The sequence below is a fragment of the Bombyx mori genome, chromosome 24 (genome assembly GCF_030269925.1).
Source record: "Bombyx mori chromosome 24, ASM3026992v2".
NCBI lineage: Eukaryota > Metazoa > Arthropoda > Insecta > Lepidoptera > Bombycidae > Bombyx > Bombyx mori.
Window position 1 is genome coordinate 7,991,122 of NC_085130.1, and position 21,195 is coordinate 8,012,316.

At 35.6% G+C, this 21,195-nt stretch overlaps 1 protein-coding gene across 1 annotated transcript in view; it reads right to left on the reverse strand.

Moving 5' to 3' along the window:
* Positions 1-1,196: 1,196 nt before the first annotated feature.
* LOC101743014 (RNA polymerase-associated protein Rtf1) overlaps positions 1,197-21,195 on the reverse strand; it is a 32,375-nt gene continuing 12,376 nt past the window's right edge. Inside the window, exons 11-19 of the mRNA XM_004923106.5 lie at positions 20,452-20,557; positions 14,463-14,594; positions 13,555-13,683; positions 11,630-11,742; positions 8,718-8,886; positions 7,888-7,983; positions 6,813-6,911; positions 5,781-5,892; positions 1,197-4,335 (exon numbers count right to left, since the gene is read on the reverse strand). Coding sequence (XP_004923163.2) covers positions 4,229-4,335; positions 5,781-5,892; positions 6,813-6,911; positions 7,888-7,983; positions 8,718-8,886; positions 11,630-11,742; positions 13,555-13,683; positions 14,463-14,594; positions 20,452-20,557 — 1,063 coding nt within the window. The 3' untranslated portion in view covers positions 1,197-4,228. The remainder of the gene's footprint in view (positions 4,336-5,780; positions 5,893-6,812; positions 6,912-7,887; positions 7,984-8,717; positions 8,887-11,629; positions 11,743-13,554; positions 13,684-14,462; positions 14,595-20,451; positions 20,558-21,195) is intronic.

The window sequence follows — 21,195 nt, forward strand, 5'->3', positions numbered from 1 at the left end:
CAACGCCCAATCTACTAAAAAATCCACTAACCATTAAAAGCCATTTTTGATAACTAAGACAGGCGTCCAAATTACGAGATTTTGTGGAAAATCCTCTAAGCTAGCAACACTGCTTTTTGTTTGTAAAATGTGCGAGAGGGACACCACCACTTAATAATCATTCTCTTTTCAGACCGTTTTTCCTTACATCTTTTGCTATTTAAAAATAAACTTTAAGCCATAGAGATAAAGTATATTTTTAGTTTTTATGTCAAACGAAGTAAGCACTCCAGTTAGAATAGTAACTCTATGATCCGATTACACTAGATAACATACACAGTACAAGTTATAAACGGACGATTGGTTAGTATAAAAGCAAAGGAGGCCTTACTTATAAAGCCACAATATTTTTATTAAAGGGCCGATTACACAAGAGCTTCTTTGATGAAAAAATAATGTTGCGTGTAAACACACTTTAATATGTTAGTCCGTAAGACTTCCTTCAGTTGAATTTTATATTCGCACGAATTACTTCGATGTAAACTTAGGCCAACCAGACGAGATAATAAACGTAAACAAGCGGACCGTTACTGAGTTACATTGCGATAGCGAGGGATTATTATCTCTGTCCTTATCACTCGTACGCGCAGTTATGGCGTCAGTTGGTCGACATCAGCTGTCGTGTGTTTCGTGGTACAGGAAAGCACTGAGTACCGCAGTTGTCAACATTTGGTCCGCCATTTTGTGAACAAGTTCATTCCTGTTTGGATTGCGTTCGAAGTGATACATATTTTTTCGTTTCCGTAAATTCAAGTAAATACTTGGTTTGTTGTTGTTATTATTCCGTTTTTGTTAGTTTTATTTTTGATTTTTGCTGTTATTGTGAGTACTTAGTTGTTGATTTTAATTATGGAATCACAGCCTGGCGGCTCTAAAATGAATTCACCACGCAAAAAGCGTCAAAAGGTAAGTTTATTTATTAATTCATTTGTACTTGAACCACTACCATAATTTTGATTTTTAAAGTTCAGTACGAAAAAAGATGACAGCGATTAAAATTCGAACTTTGTAATAATTTATTTAAATAAAAATGTTTTTTGCTCCTGAAACTTTGTTTACATTTTTTATCTCGTCTGGTTGGCCTTGCTTTAGACAACAGTACTTACAAGTGACGTTATAATCTGCTGCGATTGCCTTGGATAAAATAAAAATTGCGGTTTTTCACGATTTATTTATTTGTTTTTTTTTTTAATAACATAAATCAGTAGTTCAAAAAAATATTTTCCGGTGGCGCTATTTGGACTGACAGGGGTCCGGCTGTTGTAAAGCGATCACCAGGGCCCACTGTAAATTTCAACATTTAGTATTGACACGTTCCTTTACACGCAGACGGAACTGGTCACTTAACAATATAACATACAACTTTGTTATAACTTCGCTTTCATAACCTTAAAGTAGACATTACTGGAAAAAAAAGCATTAAATCTAATTTAATAAATAAATTACGAAAACTATCTATCGATAATTAAGTTTATATTAGGGCTTTATAATTGCATTCCGACTTGACAGCTGGAGGGGGTGAGCGCTCGTGAGCATGCTCACGTTCCCCTTTAAAATAAAAAAAAGCCGTGCTCCGTAGAGCCTGCAAGTTCCTAGCTTAAGTACAGAAAGCTCCCTAACATTGTCGGAATGCAATTAAAAGATCATTCCCATAACAGCACGGAGGGCAGAGGGAAAAAGCACATTCGCTTTTTTTTTTTGAGGGATTTTATGACCTGGTAACTAAGACCTTTAAGTCATGTCTTATTTTAATTTATATTCTTATTTTTATGAAAAATGATAAATGAAGTCAAACGAAGATGATTAATTTGAGACATTAATCAATCGGGATGAAATTAAATGAAATGAGATGATATGGGATGAAATAAAATCTCAGTAAAACAGTGGTCATTTACTGAGATTTTTTCAGTGGACTTTTTGGAGGATCCCGAGAAGTTACGTCCAGCGGCTTTATTTCATTTTCCCAGATATTAAATAGTTAATAAACCACCGTTATTAAACACTTAAACCTGAAGAAACACTAAATAGACAATATAAAACAAATCATACAACTTCACTCCTCGCGTTCCCGCCAAAAAGTCCAAGGAACACATTCTATACGCTAGAAAAGTGACCAGCGTAGAGAAGCGTCAATTCAAAGATGGCGTCGAATTTACTGGTAGGACCTCTTGTGAGTTTGCAGGGTGGGTACCACCACCCTACCTATTTCTGCCGTGAAGCAGTAATGCGTTTCGTAGGGTGGGGCAGACGTTGTACTATAAAACTGAGACCTTAGAACTCTTGTCTCATGCTGAGTGGCGGCATTTACCTTGTTGATGTCCACGGGCTCCGGTGACCACTTAACACCAGATGAACCGTGAGCTCGTCCACCCGTCTAAGCAATAAATAACTAAAAAACTCGACAACCTTCACTCTACTTATATTTACTATATTTATATGACATTACCTACTCTAATGCTGTTTTAATGAGTTTTTCAATTGCATACAAGAGCTCACAGCCGGATATTTTGTGAATTTTTCCCTCACAAAGACCTCTCGTCTTTACCCTCCACAGAGAAAAAAAAATATAAAAAAATATATATCTAAATCTAAAAGTCATATATATTTTTTAATGAGTCGTTTCTAGTTTTTTTTTACGTCGATGAACGTAGAAGCCTTCGAGAACTTTCCGAGGCCTAACAATATATCCTGTATGAATATATATAGAGGGGCAAAAGGCTATTTGGTTTAAGTGACATTTACCTTTGTAATTAATTAAAGGTCTATTTTATTTGGCATTAGCATCAACAGTTAAATGTTTTTTAATTGAACCTCATTAATTTAACCTCAATTAAGTTTACTTTAGTTGAATAGCTAAAGTCTTTTTTTGTTATATTTTTCCAAATTTTTAACTTTAAATTGCTAAAAGAATTGCAAAAATGTCGCTTAAGCCGAATAGTTTTTCGCCCCTCGATATTTACATTATCCCAGGGAAATTTGTCACGACAATTGACATTGTGAATAACAACTGACCAGACGGTTGTATAGCTAGTCGATCCGTTAAAAACAATTATATAGTTCACGTATTTGTTACATTTCGCAGCTTTAGAATTGAAATGGCTTTATTCAAAATTGTAATTTTTTTTGGTAAACTCAAATTCCAAAAATGTAATTGAGGTTTTTTTTTGTATTTTCGATTTTAGTACTTTAAGGTTGACACTTGATTTAAAAAAAACGGAAACAGTAAGTCCTGTCCTTTTCTAGGACAGTTTATTTTTAATAAAACGATTGAATACATATCGCAGTTGTCAAACCAAAATCTGCTATGTGAACTTTTTGAGATTTTTACTTTTTGACCTTTTCGTATAGTTCACAGCCTTATATCTACTGTATAAAAAAACTGTTGTGTCTATAGCTTTAATATTAATTTACGGCTTTCATTTGATATAGTTCTTAAAAATTCAACTTCATATAAAATTTACATAGCAGATTTTGGTTTGACAGCGACTTTATTGTTTGTAAGTCGTACAAAGTATAAAACTTATTTTCTTTAAAAGAACTTGTTAAGTCACTTTATTTCTAAAGGTGGAATTTGTATTTCGATCGCGTGTTTACTGAAGACGCCTCCATACCAAGAAATTGATTCATTAAATAGAATTATCAACCCTCGATATGATGATGCATGAGCAATGAGCGGGGGCGGTAACCTCAATTGATAATGACTGTTGAGACGCAGACCTCAAGCCTCAAGGCGGCTGGCGGCGCTCGCGTTGCTACACGAACAACTTAGCGCCAGACGAGTCGTGAGCACGTTACTTGGCTGAGCAATAAGTAACATGAGTACGTGTGTCTATAGTAAGGTAGGTTCGTTATGTAAGTCCCATAGGCGGTAAGATCACGACGCCATAACTCAAACATTTTCATTAAAATCAACGTATCATTCGAGTCCTAATGTATATTTGTTCGCACAATCATCGATTAAAATTAACTTCACAGAGGCTCAATATCACTCGACACTATTGCAATGAGTTCAGTGTTGCCACTGCACAAACACAACTTCAAATTCCTGGCAACACTCGCGCGCTTTTCGCTCTGATACACTTCCACAGTTGAACTTCACTTTTGTATTAATTATCTTCACGAATTCAAAGCACACCGGATGGTTCCCAGTCGGGGGGCCGGGCGGAGGGCCGCGGGGGGATGGCGACACTCAAATGAGCCCGTGCCTCTTCTTGTACTCCTCGAGGTTGAGCGAGCGCTTGGGCCCCGTCTCCTTGACCTTCGTCGTCACCTGCTTCGGCTGGCTCGACACGGATTCTGTCAACAATTAATTGGAACTTAACGGAGAACTGTATGTTGTCACACCATATACTGGTAATATACAATAACTAGCCGTACTCGCCCGCTTCGCTGGGCATTTAAAATTAACATTATTATTTATTGTCGTTATTATTAGGGAGTCCAACACCCATATAAATATTAGTCTATCCGTTAAGTACATGTATTTTCTACATGGATACCAAGTTTCAAGTCAATCAGATGCAGTAGTTATAACGGAACATCCGTAAAAGCCACTGTAGATTTTTATATTAGTTAGTTAGATACGTTAGTAACATAAAAGACCAATTAATAGTTTTATCACTAATATGAAGAAGCTTGTTTTTTTAATTTAATACATATCAAAATAAACATGTCGAGGGGTGAAAGAATATTTTTATAAGTTATTATTTAGTTTTATAATATACTTATAGGAGAGCCATTTAAAGTTTAATGAGTATGAGGACACGTTGAAAACAAGCTACAGAGGAAAATACTAGTACCAATGGAGTCTTTCCCACCTTGCTATTTGCAGGACAATCATTAAATAAACTTACTGGTGGTAGAACCTTTTGTGAGTAGTACAGTACCACCGCCCTACTTATTTCTGTCATGAAGCAGTAATGCGTTTCGGTTTGAAGGGTGGGGTAGCTGTTGTAACTATACTGAGACCTCAGAACTCATTTACGTTATAGATGTCTATGGGCTCCACTAACCACTTAACACCAGGTAGACTGTGAGCTTGTCCATCTATATATGCAATTAAAAAAAAACATGACTTCGGTTCTAGATCTCGAGGTGGGAGATAAGATCCACTTTAATAATAAATTTAAATTAATATCTATGGACTGCAGCTATCACTTAAATACAAGATTAAAAAAAAAAAATTATTGCCCATAGTAGGCAGATGAGCATACGGCCCACCTGATGGTGAGTGGTTACCGTCGCCCATGGGCTTTAGCAATACCAGGGGCAGAGCCAAGCCGCTGCCTACCACAGGTTGCTACCCTGTGCTGGCAGATCAAAGAGGAGTCAATATAATCACTACATAGTATAAAACAAAGTTGCTTTCTCTGTCCCTATGTATGCTTAAATCTTTAAAACTACTCAACGGATTTTGATGCGGTTTTTTTTAATAGATAGAGTGATTGAAAAGGAAGGTTTATATGTATAATAACATCCGTCAAATAGTGGAGAAATCAATAATATATTACAGTTTCCGAAGCGAAGCGTGGGCGGGTCGCTAGTATGCAATAAATATAAAAAAACATGACTTTGGTTCTACATCTTGAGGTGGGCGATAAGATTCACTTTGTAATATTTAGCAACTATCACTTAAGTACCAGATGGTTGTTACCCTGTGTAGACAGGTCAAAGACAAGTCAATAAAATCTAGGTAATAAAAGACAGGCAGTGATAGGGAACAGCTGGTCGCTACAACTTACTTGCTGCAGGTAGATCTAGGTCTATGTTAATTTCGAAGTCGTGCAGCGAGTACAGGCTGGTGTCGCTGGACGTGGGGTGCTCGCCGCGGGACCTCTTCGCCTCCTCGTGGTTCTGTTGGACATGACAATAACCATCAGCCGGGGCCGGGATATGGGTCGATGCAGGGGGATTGGATGCGACATATTGAGTATCGAGTACATTATACTGGTGGTAGGACCTCTTATGAGTCCGCACGGGTAGGTACATTTCCACATTTCTGCCGTGAAGCAGTAATGTGTTTCGGTTTGACGGGCGGAACAGCCGTTGTAACTATACTGAGACATTATAACTCATATATCTCAAGGTGGGTGGCGCATTTACGTTGTAGATGACTATGGGCTCCGGTAACCACTTAACACCAGGTGGGCTGTGAGTTCGTATACCCAACGAAGCAATAAAAAAGAAAGAAAAAACACTTCTCAACATCACCCACATTATATCTCAGAAATGATGTAAAAGAAAAATACACATAAAAAAAATTGATGAGAACACGTATGTTATAGGGTCAACGACCTCTATACAGCTGCGTGCCGCCGGAGGTCGTTGACCCGCTGGCGACGCACGTCCTACCCTGCCGCGTGTCAACTAAAGTTATTGTAAATGATTCAATTAATCTTTTTTCTAGGACATTTTGAGGTTGTACGATATTCTACTGCATTTCTGAGACACGTAGCTTCATCTCGTCAGATCAAGTCATCATTATGATGTGTTCAGCGTAAATGTTTTGTAATAAATGTGATGTGACCTTTTGACCCTGCCTTCCAAATAGGGTAAAGTGACAAATTAAAAACGCCATCATTAATCGCCCGTGAAGCCTTAAAATTTTCTTATGTAATTATTGTAAGCATTGGTTAATTATATAGTGTAAGTATTACGACAGATTTATTGATCAAATTTGTTTAACTATTATAAAATTTTGGTTAAAGAAACAAAATCTTGAAATTCTCGCACACAGATATTAAAAATTCATACAAGCATCACATAAAACTCACTTCAAGTCTATCTCTCTCAATTTTCTCCTTCTCCATCCTCTCTTCCTCAATTTGTATCTGGGCTTCCACAGCTGCGGCCTGCTGGTTGCTTATTAGCTCCTAAAACAATTTACGAATTAGTTTGAGAGGCACATCAGCATAGCTGTATGTGGACCCCGCGTTGCGCCTTGTGGCCAAATTAAATTTGTAATTACAAAATAAAATAAGAATAGAGAACAAACGTTTTATTTCCATAAAATTCTATAATGAATTATATATTAAGTATATAGTCTCATTTATTACTTTATACTATTATATAAAGATTTTGTGAAATCAAAATAATTTAACATACATCAACTGTGTGAACAGTAGAACAGATCTTCCAATGCGCTTAAAGGAGGCACAGTTCCCAAGATACTGGCTACATTACCTCATTGGACAGCCAGACTCACTCTCTGTGCAAAGTACCAGCCAGCCTTAGCATCATGTGTAACCTCCTTCAAGCGTTTGGAGATTTCTGTTAAAAATTTCTTTGCTTCAGGGCCCCAAGGGCCCATCGTCTCAAAATATCATCGTATATAGTTATATAGTAATGAATTATATCTTAAGTATAAACTATGTTTGTGTGAAATGTTATCTAAATCTGAATCATATTATTATGTCCAATGCAAATTTGAACAACACAGGCTACATTTCTAAAAGTAACATTTGTTGAAATAAAATATATAATAATAGAGTATTGCTTTCTACTCCTACCTGTTATACTATTATGGAACGTGGAAGTAAGGAGCATCATCTCAGTGTATTAAAAAATATCCACTGGAAGGAAGCCAAAAGTTTTTAAAAACAGCACCAAAAACTACCACATTTCGCTCTGTTTAAAACTGCTATATTCATATCATTTCTACTACGCTACCACTATTTTGGTAAGTCTTCAAGCAATAACTTGCTACAGGTGAATAATTTTTCAACTTGTCCCGCATACAAGATGGTGCTCCTTAATTCTACCCTCCATATATACAATATGCCTAAGTGTGTTCACAGTTGACAGTTTAATGTTGACAATGACAGAGTCAATAGTGTCCCATTCTCTCACCTGACTCCTGCTGCTTTGTGATTTAAAGTTCATGACGGGCTTGGTGTGTCGCCTCGTGAACGGGTCGTCTGTTTTCTTTCCTTTATTCGCTTTGACCTGAAACAGTAATCATCGTAATAAATAATTGCAATTCTAATTGAACACATCTTTCTACTTTACAGCAGACATAGGTTTTTTTTATTTTCCTCCCTATGCTGAGTAGGTGAGCTCACGGGGCTCAAACCCGACGACGTTGCTAACACGAACCCTAGCAAGAGCCGTGCTTCGCAGAATCTACCAATGGATCGGAAACGCGACCCACTGAGAAGATCCGGCGAGAAACTCAGTGGGCTGTGTCCGAGGGTTAATTTACTCGCCGAGCCCTTCGTCGCAAGCGATGGGTTCGACAAGGACGGTGACCGAGAGACATAGGCAGGATGGTGGTTCTGAGCCTTTCTGTTTCACTACATATTGGCTGGTAGCCTGTGGGGCTATTATGGTATCGTATGGTAGCTTGAACTAGGTGATCATTGTCAAATGGAAGTGAATATCGTTGTTTAGCTTTAGACATGTGATCTGAATCTTTTGGCTCCTGAAGTACAATGTTATTTAGTGATTCAATTTTATTTATATTTCACAAACAAATTTAATGGTAGACAGCGGCTTGGCTCTGCCCCTGGCATTGCTGACGTCCATGAGCGACGGTGATCACTTACCATCAGGTGGGCCGTATGCTCGTCTGCGTACAAAGGCAATAAACAAAAGGTTCACTGGCCAATTTAATGCAACAATTCTTTCTCTTATAACTAATTATTCATGAATGAGAACAATCTTCAGTCAGAGAAAAGTACCTCCTCCATGATAGCTTTCTCGGCGGTTTCAACGTTCAGCTTCCGGTTCCTGTTGTTGATGTACGAGATGCTCTGTATGGACGAGGTCCGCGTCTTGTCGAGCTGGTTGGCACGCTCCTCCAACTCTTCGATCTTGGAGTTTAGGTCCATCACCAGTTCATCGTCACCCCTGTTCGATAATTAGAAATAGGACCGTTAGCCTTTTATTATCATAATAATATCACGTTAGCCTTTTGTTATTATAATAATATTAATTAAGTTAAACAAATCGAAATACATGAATAACAAATCATACATGGTTCAATTGTATATTTATTTTTCATAGGTATTTTAAATATGTAATTGTTTATTCTTATTTATGTGTAAAGAAGCAAAATTATTATTACGTTACATTGTATATTTTCATGTATATATGTAAAGAAATTGTGTATATATATGTATGTGTATAATAGTGGATATATATATACAGTCGTGGTCAACTAATTAGGGACAATCTCTAGTTAAACCAAATTGTAAATATTTTTTTTATTTTCCAACGAGTCTTAGCAATATTCCATATCTTTTACATGTAAGTGTAATTAGTCATTTATGTGCGCGATTATACAAACAATAATGACTTCTTAAACATTAAACCTCTTTACAGTATAGCTGATACAATATCATAGTGCTATTGGTTCAAAGAATGCTGGCTGGCCATTTAATTAGGGACATTGAGGTTTGCGTTCCAATTTCAAAATTGGAATTTTAATACTTTTTTGTTTCTTTTCTTATTGTTTAGTGGTCGTTTTGGCGGCAATCCAGATTTTTTATTTTAAGTTTTGAGAATTATTTTGAAGAAAAATGGGCAAAAATAAAAGTTGCGATCCAACACTACGAAAAATTATCATGAAGTTTGTCGAGCGTGGTTGGTCATACCGAAGGATAGCACAACATTTAAATTGTTCAAAAACTATGGTATGCAATGCAGTGCAACATTTCAAGCGCTATAACACAGCTTTAAATGTGTCCAGAACAAAAAGATCGAGAAAAACGACTCCGCAAGAAGATAGAATGATAACCAGGTTAGCTAAGAAAGATCCGTTTCTAGGCTCTATTTTAATTAAACACGAAGTGTTTGGGGCAAACGAAAGAGCCGGTGTATCTGCGAGGACCGTTCGACGACGTTTGGTAGAAGCAGGGTTGTTCGGAAGAGTGGCTCGCAAAGTACCGTTGTTGAAGAAAGAACATAGAAATGCTCGTTTGGCATTTGCACGTAAATATGGACATTGGACCTACGCCCAATGGCAACATGTACGTTTCTCTGACGAGACCAAGGTTAATTTGGTTTCTTCAGATGGAAGGCAATATGTACGGTGTCCTGTAAAAGCGGAAATGAATCCAAGATTCACAAAAAAACAGGTGAAACATGGCGGTGGAAACATTAAAATATGGGGTTCATTTTCTGGACGTGGAGTGGGACCTGTGAGGAAAGTTCAGGGTAGCTTAGACCAAAATCAATACAAGGCAATATTGGAAGAAACTATGCTTCCCTATGCTGAGGAGCATCTCCCTATTATATGGACGTTTCAGCAGGATAACGACCCGTAACATACCGCCCATTCAGTCAAGTCGTTTCTTACCAGTCAGTTTGTATCGGTGCTAGATTGGCCAGCAAATAGCCCGGACCTCAACTCAATTGAGCACCTTTGGCACGAAATCAAGAAAAAAGTTGCCACTTATCGTAATACAAATTTGGATGAACTTCATGAAGCTTTTTGTGAGGCATAGGCAAACATTCCTGTCGAAACATGTCAGAAACTGATAATGTCTATGCCACATCGGTGTCAAGCGGTAATTACTAACAAAAGTTTTGCTACTGGGTACTGATTTTACACGTAATAAAATGGAGCTGTTAAATATATTATAACTCTGAAGATTATAAGTTTTGTGTAGCTGTATTTTTCATTATACTTTACTGTCCTTAATTAAATGTCCACTACAGAATTGTACCTTAATATTTAATGCATGTTTAATCTTTGATATTAAATACTTTTTCTATTTATTAAATCTTTTATTTACAGCCATTTATAGCATAATAATCGGACCACATTATGCAAATAATAGGTGCTGAGAAATCAATAGGGTTTTATATTTAAATGTACATAACCGGTTATAGCCCTTCACTATCTTGAATGTCCCTAATTAGTTGACCACGACTGTATATATATATATTAATTTATTGGTACACCGTGTGAAATTCGTTTCTAAATGATTCTTTTCCACCTGATGGTTGTCTGGAAGATATCGCTATTAGCGATAAGACTGAAATTGTACTTTTTTTGTATTTAATGTTTCGCATTGTTTTTTTTTGTTGGTGTACAATAAAGAATACTCTCCCCCTCTCTCTCTCTCTCATGGTCTTCTGCCCAGAGACTAGGATTCCCTGTACCAAGGAAACCAGAGACACATATGTGTACATTCATACAAGCAATACCGTCTTTACCATAAGGGCACACGGGGCCCGTGCTCAGGGCTCCCATTCTCAGGGGGCCCCGAAAAACCGACAATTTCTCTCCCACGTTTATTCTCAAAACATTTTTGTCGGACACATTACATTTTTTTCACAAATCAGTAATCAGAAGGTATTTACAAGGCATATACTATGCCTATAATAGAAGATTTTGCTCAACAGAAATCCCGAAAGAAACCGTTATCGAAATCGTAACCAAAAAACCAGGAGCATTCTAATATAATTAATGACATATTATATCATGCTGTATTTGATTAGCTATAATAAATAGTCTCATACTCAATAAAAAAATGTTATTATAATTCGCTTTTTTTAATATCCAAAAGGGCCTCAAATTCTTGTGTGCCCAAGGGCCCCATCCTAGTTTAAGACGTCCCTGCATACGAGCGCATGTTGTTCATACCTCAGTTGTGCCACGTCCCTCTCTTTCATAAGCTGCGTCTTTTTCATCGCATAGTTGGTCGGGTGAGATCTGAACCTCTCCTTCTCTGCCACTATTTTCTCAATATCTTCTTCCTGTTAATAAAATTAAAGCTTTTGCGTTAAATAATACCCACACGCCTATGATCAAAGTTCGTTAAATCCTAATAGTAATGGCACTAAGGGTATTTATTGCCTTTAAGCATAAGCACCATTTAAGCACACGGCCCACCTGATGGTAAGTGGTTTCCATGGACATCAGCAATGTCAGGGACAGAGCCAAGGCGATGTCTACAAAAGCTGAAAGAAGTTATTGTCATTTATAGGTTGTTTGATGTTTACTTTCATACTAACTTTGTCTGAGATTCAAATTTATTTATTTACTTATTTATTAAGCTCACAATACACATCACGAGCTAAAAAGATACATAAAAAGGGTGCGTGTACACGTAAGAAGTTATACTTTTTTTTATTAAATTTATTTCTTTTTTTTTATTTAAATTTTAATCAATTTGAAAAAAAATCGATTAAACAACATCCTCAAACACGCTTAACGGACATCACTTTTCTTGACATCGTATAAATTCGGTAATTCTCGGTACGGTTCGGAAAGTTCACCTGCGGCTATATTCAGACTCGCCAAGTTACGTCGGTCGTATTGTAATGAGCGATTTAGTGGGCAATTTCATTCTGTTAATTATGTGTCACGGTGCGCGCGCATCGTAAAATTTCACTCTCCTCAATTTTTCATAACGCGCCTATAGAAGTATAACTTCAAAAAACACAAGTAAAAAGAAACAAAATCTGGCTTGCAGCATAAGTTATGTGCGCACGACTAAACAAGACAAAGTGCTGAATTTGTACACAACATTCTTTACAACTATACGACAAAACAACACGATCACGAAAACTAATCTACCTTATAATGTAAGGAAATGATTTTATTCACAATATACAATTACACTACTAACCTATATCTATCGTGGAGGATGCATGATGCCCTTGAGCATTTTTATAAACATAATTAACCTACAAGTAAAAATATCATAAAACTAGCTGACCCGGCAGACTTCGTAGTGCCTCAATCGATAAATAATAGACCTAAGCTTTTTCATTATAATAAACTTAAAACAAACAAAGCGAATCCGTCCAACGGGAGACACATCAAAGGAAAAACAAAATTGTTATTTTTATTTAATTCCGAGCATTTTCTTAATTATCTATCTTTTAAACCTTCTCTGGACTTCCACACAAATAATTCAAGACCAAAATTAGCCAAATCGATTCAGCCGTTCTAGCGAGTTTTAGCGAGACTAACGAACAGCAATTCATTTTTAATAGATTAATACGTGAAGCAAAAACTTTGTACCCTTTTTACGAAGATTGCGCGGACGGAGGAGTATGAAATTTCCCACATTTATAGAGAATATAGAGAACGAGTGCAGAATGCTAATATTTTATTTAAATTATGCATTAATAATAAATTAAATCAATATAAAAAAACATTACACACACTACCGTGTATTTGACACACTCACACACTCACAGATAAACACTCTTTGTTTATTGTCAAACTTTTGTTAATGCTTAAAGTCTGTGGTCAATTTGAGAATAGATTAATACAGTTTATCTTTAATATTATTGATCTATGGTCTTGGCGAAATCTGTGATTATAGAAGTATAATAGTCTTTGACAATATAACCATGATAATGTTCAAACTTATAATTTCAATTAATTATAGACGAATTTCGACTACTGCGGGACCACTAGTTAGTATAGATATACAATTAAACAATTACACTACTAACTAACCTATTACTATCGTGGAGGATGCATGCCCTTGAGCATTTCTATAAACATAACTAACCTACAAGTAAAAAAAATATCATAAAATTGACATAGCGTACCTTAAATTCGTACATGAGCGCCTGCTTGACTTCGTTGATCTTATTCCTGACGAAGTCCATGGTGGGCGGCTTCTTGTTCGCATCCTTTAAAGCTTTGTACCATTTGTGAAATTCTCCGTCCGTGAATTCCTATCAAAGGAGAAGAACGATACATTGCTATTGACATTGTCATTGTCATCATCATCTCAGTCAATCTACTGTTCACTGCTGAACATAGACCTGTCCAATCGATTTCTAGTACGGCCGTTTTAATAATACATTGTATCTCCTTTAAAAAATTATCAGTAGTGTTACGCCGGTAAGAGTAACGCCATCTATCGCCGAATAGTCGAACGAATATCGAAGGAACTAGAACGCGCGAGAAGGACAACGCCATCTATTGTCAGATAGCGGGAACTACTACTAGAGATGTATGAATATTCTCGATAATTCTAGGGATGAGGCATCGACCATAAAAGCGCTGTAGGGATGGCACGCAGTCGGTTAGTAATTGGGACTACTCGAAGCGAAACAGCGAACGGATCACCTGAAGCGAAGCGGAACAAGCGAATTGAGAGTTTTAAAGGATTTGTCGAGTGTTTTAAGTGTTCTAAGTGTTGAATACAGTTTTCAGTTGTACTTTGGTGAAATTTTATATATCCCGAACTCCAGCGCGTAACAGTAGCAACAATTTTGTAAATACACTTTTTATTGCCTGCCAAGGCAGACGAGTGTAAGCAATGCATCAAGGTACACCATACATGTTCAAACAATACAGTCTGGTGAAAGTTGTTGTTGTCCTGGGTTACCACGGGAATCTCAAGAGAAATGAATCCTTATGAAATAATCTCTACTGGGACGTAGAAACATTTTAAATTAGAAAATAGGAAAATAGATCCACCGAATTGCAAAACAAAATACGTATCTACCTGATTACTGACGAATTCCAATCTAAACGCTCTATCCTGAGTTCCGTGCCTCAATTTGAAGCCTTTATTTGTTCTTGTGTTGCCCAAGTTATAAACCTTCCCAGTTTCGTGCACGTCTATGATCTCTGCCACCTGAAACATATTAACGGGCTTCAGTTCTCTTAATCTATACTTATAAAAAACATTGGAGTGTCTGTTTGTAATATTGAAATAACCGCTTTTTACTACATGCATATGAATATATATCGGTACATACACCAAAATAATATTTTTTACAATTTTTGTCGGTCTGTCTGCTTGTTCCGACTAATCTCTGGAACGGCTGGACCGATTTAAACGAGACTTACACTGATAGGCAGCTGATGATATAAGGAGTAACTTAGGCTACTTTTTTTAGACTAGCTTCGCCTCGCGGCGTCACCCGCGGTACGACAATAACCGCGGGACTCAGCTATCAATAATAAAATTTTATGTTTCCGAAGCGATGCGAGGGCGGGTCGCTAGTACAAAATAATTATAAACAATTTCTGTATTTATTCAGTTACACCAATTCAAGAGAAAAAAATCAAAATAATTGTAATGAATGATTGAATGTCAATCTGTCATATGACAATTGATAGTTGTTTAAATAATTTTTCGGTTAATGGACGTTGTGAAATGTGTGTTATAGAATTATTGAAGAAAGGGCATTAAATGTTGTTTCTTGTTGTTTAGAAGAAACGCAATTTCGTCTTTTCTTATTTAAACACCGTAAATACTATTATAAAACAACATTTTTGCTAATATATTGAGAAAATGGAGAAATTAAGATTTGATTTTACAATGAAATCAATGGCGGATGGAAAAACAAACGTCATATGCATAACTTCTATTGCTACACCAAGTGGACAAGTTTTTGGAATTCCAGTCGAATATCAACCCGTAAATCTTCATAAGGTGATCACAACTACTCCTAACTACACCAGAGTAAAAAACTCTTTAGTAAAAAGGCATCAAACGAGGAAAATATGGATAACTGTGACGGAGGAAATTTCAAAAACATATTTGGATGAAGAACAAAATTTGCAATTCAATGATTGTTATTTGGAAGAGATTTCAGAACAACCTGTTAGTTATGAATCGACATCTAGTGATTCTAATCACATGCTTGAAAAACTGTTAGAAAAACTACAAGAACAAAAACAGCAGAAACCAGAAAAACAAAATTTAGGGAAAATTGCAAAGGATTTTATTATAGAAAAATTCAACGGCCGTAATTCAAATGCATTACAGTGGATCAAAGATTTTAATAAAGAATGTGAACGTTTTCAAATAAACGAGGATAAACAAAAAATTGAAATTTTGAAGAACTTCTTAGAAAATGCTAGTGTAGATTGGTACAGTTGTATGCTGATGAAGCTTACAGTACAATCAGAATGGAGCAAATGGGAGAAAAATTTTTGTGAGACATTTGCGAACAAAGGATGGTCCTCCACTAGATATGCTCTTGCCTTTAAATATCAATCGGGATCCTTACTTGAGTATGCTTTAAAGAAGGAGAAATTATTGTTGGAAGTCAGGAAGACAGTGGATACCGGAACAATTATTGATCTCATAGCATTTGGTTTACCCAATTATGTGGCGGACAAGATTGACAAAGAAACATTACAAAGAACGGAAGACCTTTACAATGAGATAAGAAAATTGGAACATCTGGTGATGAAAAATAAATATGAAAAAAGGAACAGCTCATATAATTTAGATAATAAAGGGAAAAAGATTGACGAAAAGAAACCATGCCCAATCTGTTTAAATGAGAAAAAAGGGAAACGGTTCCACCCAGAAGACAGCTGTTGGTTCAAAGAAAAAAATAAAAAAGCTGTGGTAAAAACAGTAAATAATTCAGAATTGGAAATAGAACTGAATGAGAAAAATCCAAAAAACTAGAAATACCACCATTAATAAAAATAAGTTTACAAATAAATGACACTTTGAAGGTTTCTGGAATCTATGACTCTGGATCTAATGTTTCTTTAATTAATGCAAGATTATTGAAAATACAAGAGAAACAGAAGACAAATGATATGCAAGTTGTAAACTTAAAAACTATTAATGGTGAGAAAAAAACGAAAGGTATGGTAACGCTAAAAATAAAAATCTACAATATTGAAAGAAATATGGATATTTTTGTGGTGGATAATGAAAATTTTAACTATGACTTCTTAATTGGTTTGGATTGTATAAAAAAATTCAAATTAATACAAAATGAAGAACTTAACATCATACAATATCCCGAAAAGAAAAGCATAATCTCAAATGAACATTGTTTTAATGAGAATAATGTAACAAATGTCGGAATTCCTGATGTACTAGGTGACAAAAATAAAGAACAAACATTTAAAGAGAGAATAGAAGAGAAAGAGAAGATAGAGATGGAACTATACTCTGAGATAGTAAAAAAGGGTACTACTATAAATACCAACAAATTGTGTGAAATTAATTTCAATGAACATGTAAACATTGATGAATTTCAAATGTCTGTAAATCATCTAGATTTATATCAGCAATCAAAAATTGAGAAGTTAGTAGATAAATACAAATCTGTTTTTGCTAAGGACAAATATGATGTTGGCTCTGTGCAGGATTATGAAGCCCATATAGATTTGATGGTAGATAAATACTGCTATAAGCGTCCGTACAGATGCACAATTGAAGACAGAACAGAAATTGAAAGTCAAATATCGAAGCTACTACAGAAAAATTTGATAGAGGAATCTTACAGCCCGTTTGCTGCTCCTGTAACTCTAGCATATAAGAAAGAAGATGATAAAAAAACAAGATTATGCATAGATTTCAGAGATTTAAACAAAATAGTAGTTCCACAATCACAACCTTTCCCACTTATAGAGGACTTAATGACCAAAACAGTAAACTGTAAGTATTATTCTACATTAGACATAAACTCAGCATTTTGGTCGATCCCATTGAAAATTCAAGATAGACATAAGACTGCTTTTGTGACACAAGAAGGACATTTTCAATGGACTTGTCTCCCATTTGGGTTAAAGACTGCACCAGCGATTTTCCAAAGAATATTGAGCAATATTATAAGAAAACACAGACTATCTAACTTTGCAGTAAACTTTATTGACGACATCTTAATTTTTTCTAAAACTTTTGAGGAACATATACAACACATATCGAGACTACTGGAAGCAATACAAAAAGAAGGGTTTAGACTGAAGTTTTCAAAATGTACATTTGCAAGTCACCATGCTAAATACTTGGGTCATATAATAGAAGACAATTCAGTTAGACCTCTAAAAGATTATTTAACTGCTGTCAAAAGCTTCCCAATTCCAGAAACAAGGAAAAATATACGGCAGTTTTTGGGAAAAGTAAATTTTCATCATAAGTTTGTACCACATAGTGCAATTATCCTCGATCCATTACATAACTTATTAAGGAAAGATGTGAAATTTGTATGGACGGCAGAATGCCAGGAAGCATTTGATAAAATTAGAGCATTGCTTTGCTCAGAACCAATCCTAAAAATATTTGACCCAGATTCACCGATAAGAATTTACACAGATGCTAGTATCAAAGGAGTTGGAGCAGTGTTGAAACAAGACGATGAAAACGGCGTGAGTAAACCGGTTGCTTATTTTTCGAAGAAATTAACAGAAGCACAGAAAAAGAAGAAGGCAATATACTTAGAATGTCTGGCGATAAAAGAAGCAGTCAAATACTGGCAACATTGGCTTATGGGAAAAGAATTTATGGTATACACAGATCATAAACCCCTGGAAAATATGAACATTAAAGCTCGAACTGATGAGGAACTAGGTGATTTAACATATTATCTATCACAATATAATTTTGAAATTAAATACAACCCAGGAAAATCAAATCAAGAAGCGGACTGCTTAAGCCGAAATCCAGTCTTAGAAGCAAATGATAATAACGACGATTTTTTAAAGGTCGTAAATTTAATCGACCTACAAGAAATAAAGAATGACCAGCTAACAAATCCAGACCTACAAAAAGAAAAGAATAAGCACATATTAGAGAATGAAGTTTATTACAAGAAAAATAAAAGAAGAAATAAGATTATACTGTCAGAAAAACTTAGCAAAGCTCTAATAAAAAAAGTCCATGACACGTACTGCCACATTGGAAGAACCCAAATGACAAATAAAATAACACCATTCTTTTCAGCCAAAAATATTACAGCAAACATTAATAAAATGTGTGATGCGTGTGAAACCTGCATTAAAAACAAGTCCAGGAGGAAGTCGAAATATGGTTTAATGTCACATTTGGGACCAGCCACACACCCGTTTGAAATTGTATCCATCGATACTATTGGAGGCTTTGGAGGATCCCGATCAACCAAAAGGTATTTGCATCTTCTAGTGGATCATTTCACACGGTATGCCTATATTTGTACATCAAAAACTCAAGGCTCCAATGATTTCATTAAGCTAATGCAAAAGGTAACAAAAAATTATGACGTTAATACGGTATTATCAGACCAATACCCTGGCATAAATTCAAAAGAATTTAAAGAATTTCTAAAGAATAATAATATCAAAATAGTTTTCACAGCTGTTGATGCGCCTTTTTCGAATGGGCTTAACGAAAGATTAAATCAAACACTAACAAATAAGATAAGATGTAAAATAAACGAAAGCGATAAGAAGACATCTTGGACAACAATTGCACAAGAATGCGTAGAAAAATATAATGAAACAGAACACACAGTTACAAAGTTTGCTCCCAGGTACCTTCTAGAGGGTGAAAATGTGAGTATTCTACCACTACATTTGAAAACAAGTTGTACAACAGAAGATTTGAGAAGAGATCGAAAATTAGCCTTAGAAAACACAATAAAATCTCACAATTATAATAAAAATATATTTGACCAGTACAGAGAAGGGTATAAATTGGAAGAAGGAGATAGTGTTTATGTGGAGAATGGAAATAAACTAAACAGGAAGAAAATGGATGAATTGAGAACAGGGCCATACAAAATACTAAAGAAGATTTCAGAATCGATCTATGAAATTGACACCGGACACAAAAAAGCAGAATCAAACCTCTACCATATAACAAAGTTGTCTCCAGTGTCTATCTGATATGATAAACAATTGTAAAACCATTCACTGCCTCTTACAATTGTCTTTTCAGCGGGGGAGATGTAATGAATGATTGAATGTCAATCTGTCATATGACAATTGATAGTTGTTTAAATAATTTTTCGGTTAATGGACGTTGTGAAATGTGTGTTATAGAATTATTGAAGAAAGGGCATTAAATGTTGTTTCTTGTTGTTTAGAAGAAACGCAATTTCGTCTTTTCTTATTTAAACACCGTAAATACTATTATATAATTATGAATTTAGAAGAACAAATTATTACGCCGGCAAGAGCAACACCATCTATCGTCGAATAGCAAAAACGAATATCAAAAGTACCAGTGAAACCTAGAACGTTCGAGAAGTACAACGCCATCTATTGTCAGAAGACGGAAACGAATATCGAAAATACTCGACTTCTGAGGAATGTTCTCCATAATACTAGGGATGTCGTATCGATTATAAAAGCGTTGCAGAGAAACAGCGAACGGATCACTTGAAGCGAAGCGGAAGAAGTGAATTGAGAATTTTAAAGTGTTCATTAAGTGTTCTAAGTGACAATACAGCATTAATTTGTACTTCGGTAGAATTTTTAGCGTTTTGATATATTTTTTATTGCTTAGATGTGTGGATGAGCTCACCTGATGTTAAGTGGCTACTGGAGCCCATAGACATATACAACGTAAATGCACCACCCACCTTGAGATATAAGTTCTAAGGTCTCAAGTATAGTTACAACGGCTGCCCCACCCTTCAAACCGAAACGCATTACTGCTTCACGGCCGAAATAGATAGGGTGGTGGTACCTCCCGTGCGGACTCACAAGAGGTCCTACCACCAGTAAACATAATATTAATAACAATATATACGCACCCTGTATACAGGGTTCCCGTTGTTATTCCCTATGCCGATCCTGACGAAACACCCTGTGACTACACGAGTGAAAAACGGCAAGTGCACCAGTCTTTCCAGTTTGAATCTGCAACAAAATATATTATATTGATCGAGATACACCCAATAACATTTTGAAGATGTAATGGTAATTTTATTTCATTTGGATACTGAGAGATTTTTGACATATCATCTTTAGTGTATAATTTCCAAAAATATTCGAAATTGAGTTAATATACATTTTCTCATAAATACTGTCAAAAGAGCTTAGTTTAGTTATAGTTTTTTTTTTTTTTAGTTTACCTTTGTTTTGACTACTATTAACAAAATTAATATATAATTTTATCTTACTTTAAAAGACAGATATAATGTAACTGGTAAAAATAAAAAACAAATGTTGCAAAGATGATTAATATTAAAAATATCACAAGTTAAACCTTTAAAACACTCTCCTGTAAAATTAGTAAGTTTTGAGATTATACAGTTTTAATGCGAGAAGACGATATCCGGGTCAAAGTCCCACTTGCATTGAACTAGAATGTGGTAGCTGGAGTGGTTACCTTAGGGTAACCTCCTGACGACGAGACTGTATGTTACTTGGTGAAGTCAGCATGCTACAGTTAGAAGTTAGAGCCATTATTCTGTACAATTCAGACCTCTACAATCTGTTGTCAGTCGTAGTACATTATTTTACTCCATCATCAATAGTTTTCGCAGAGCACGCGA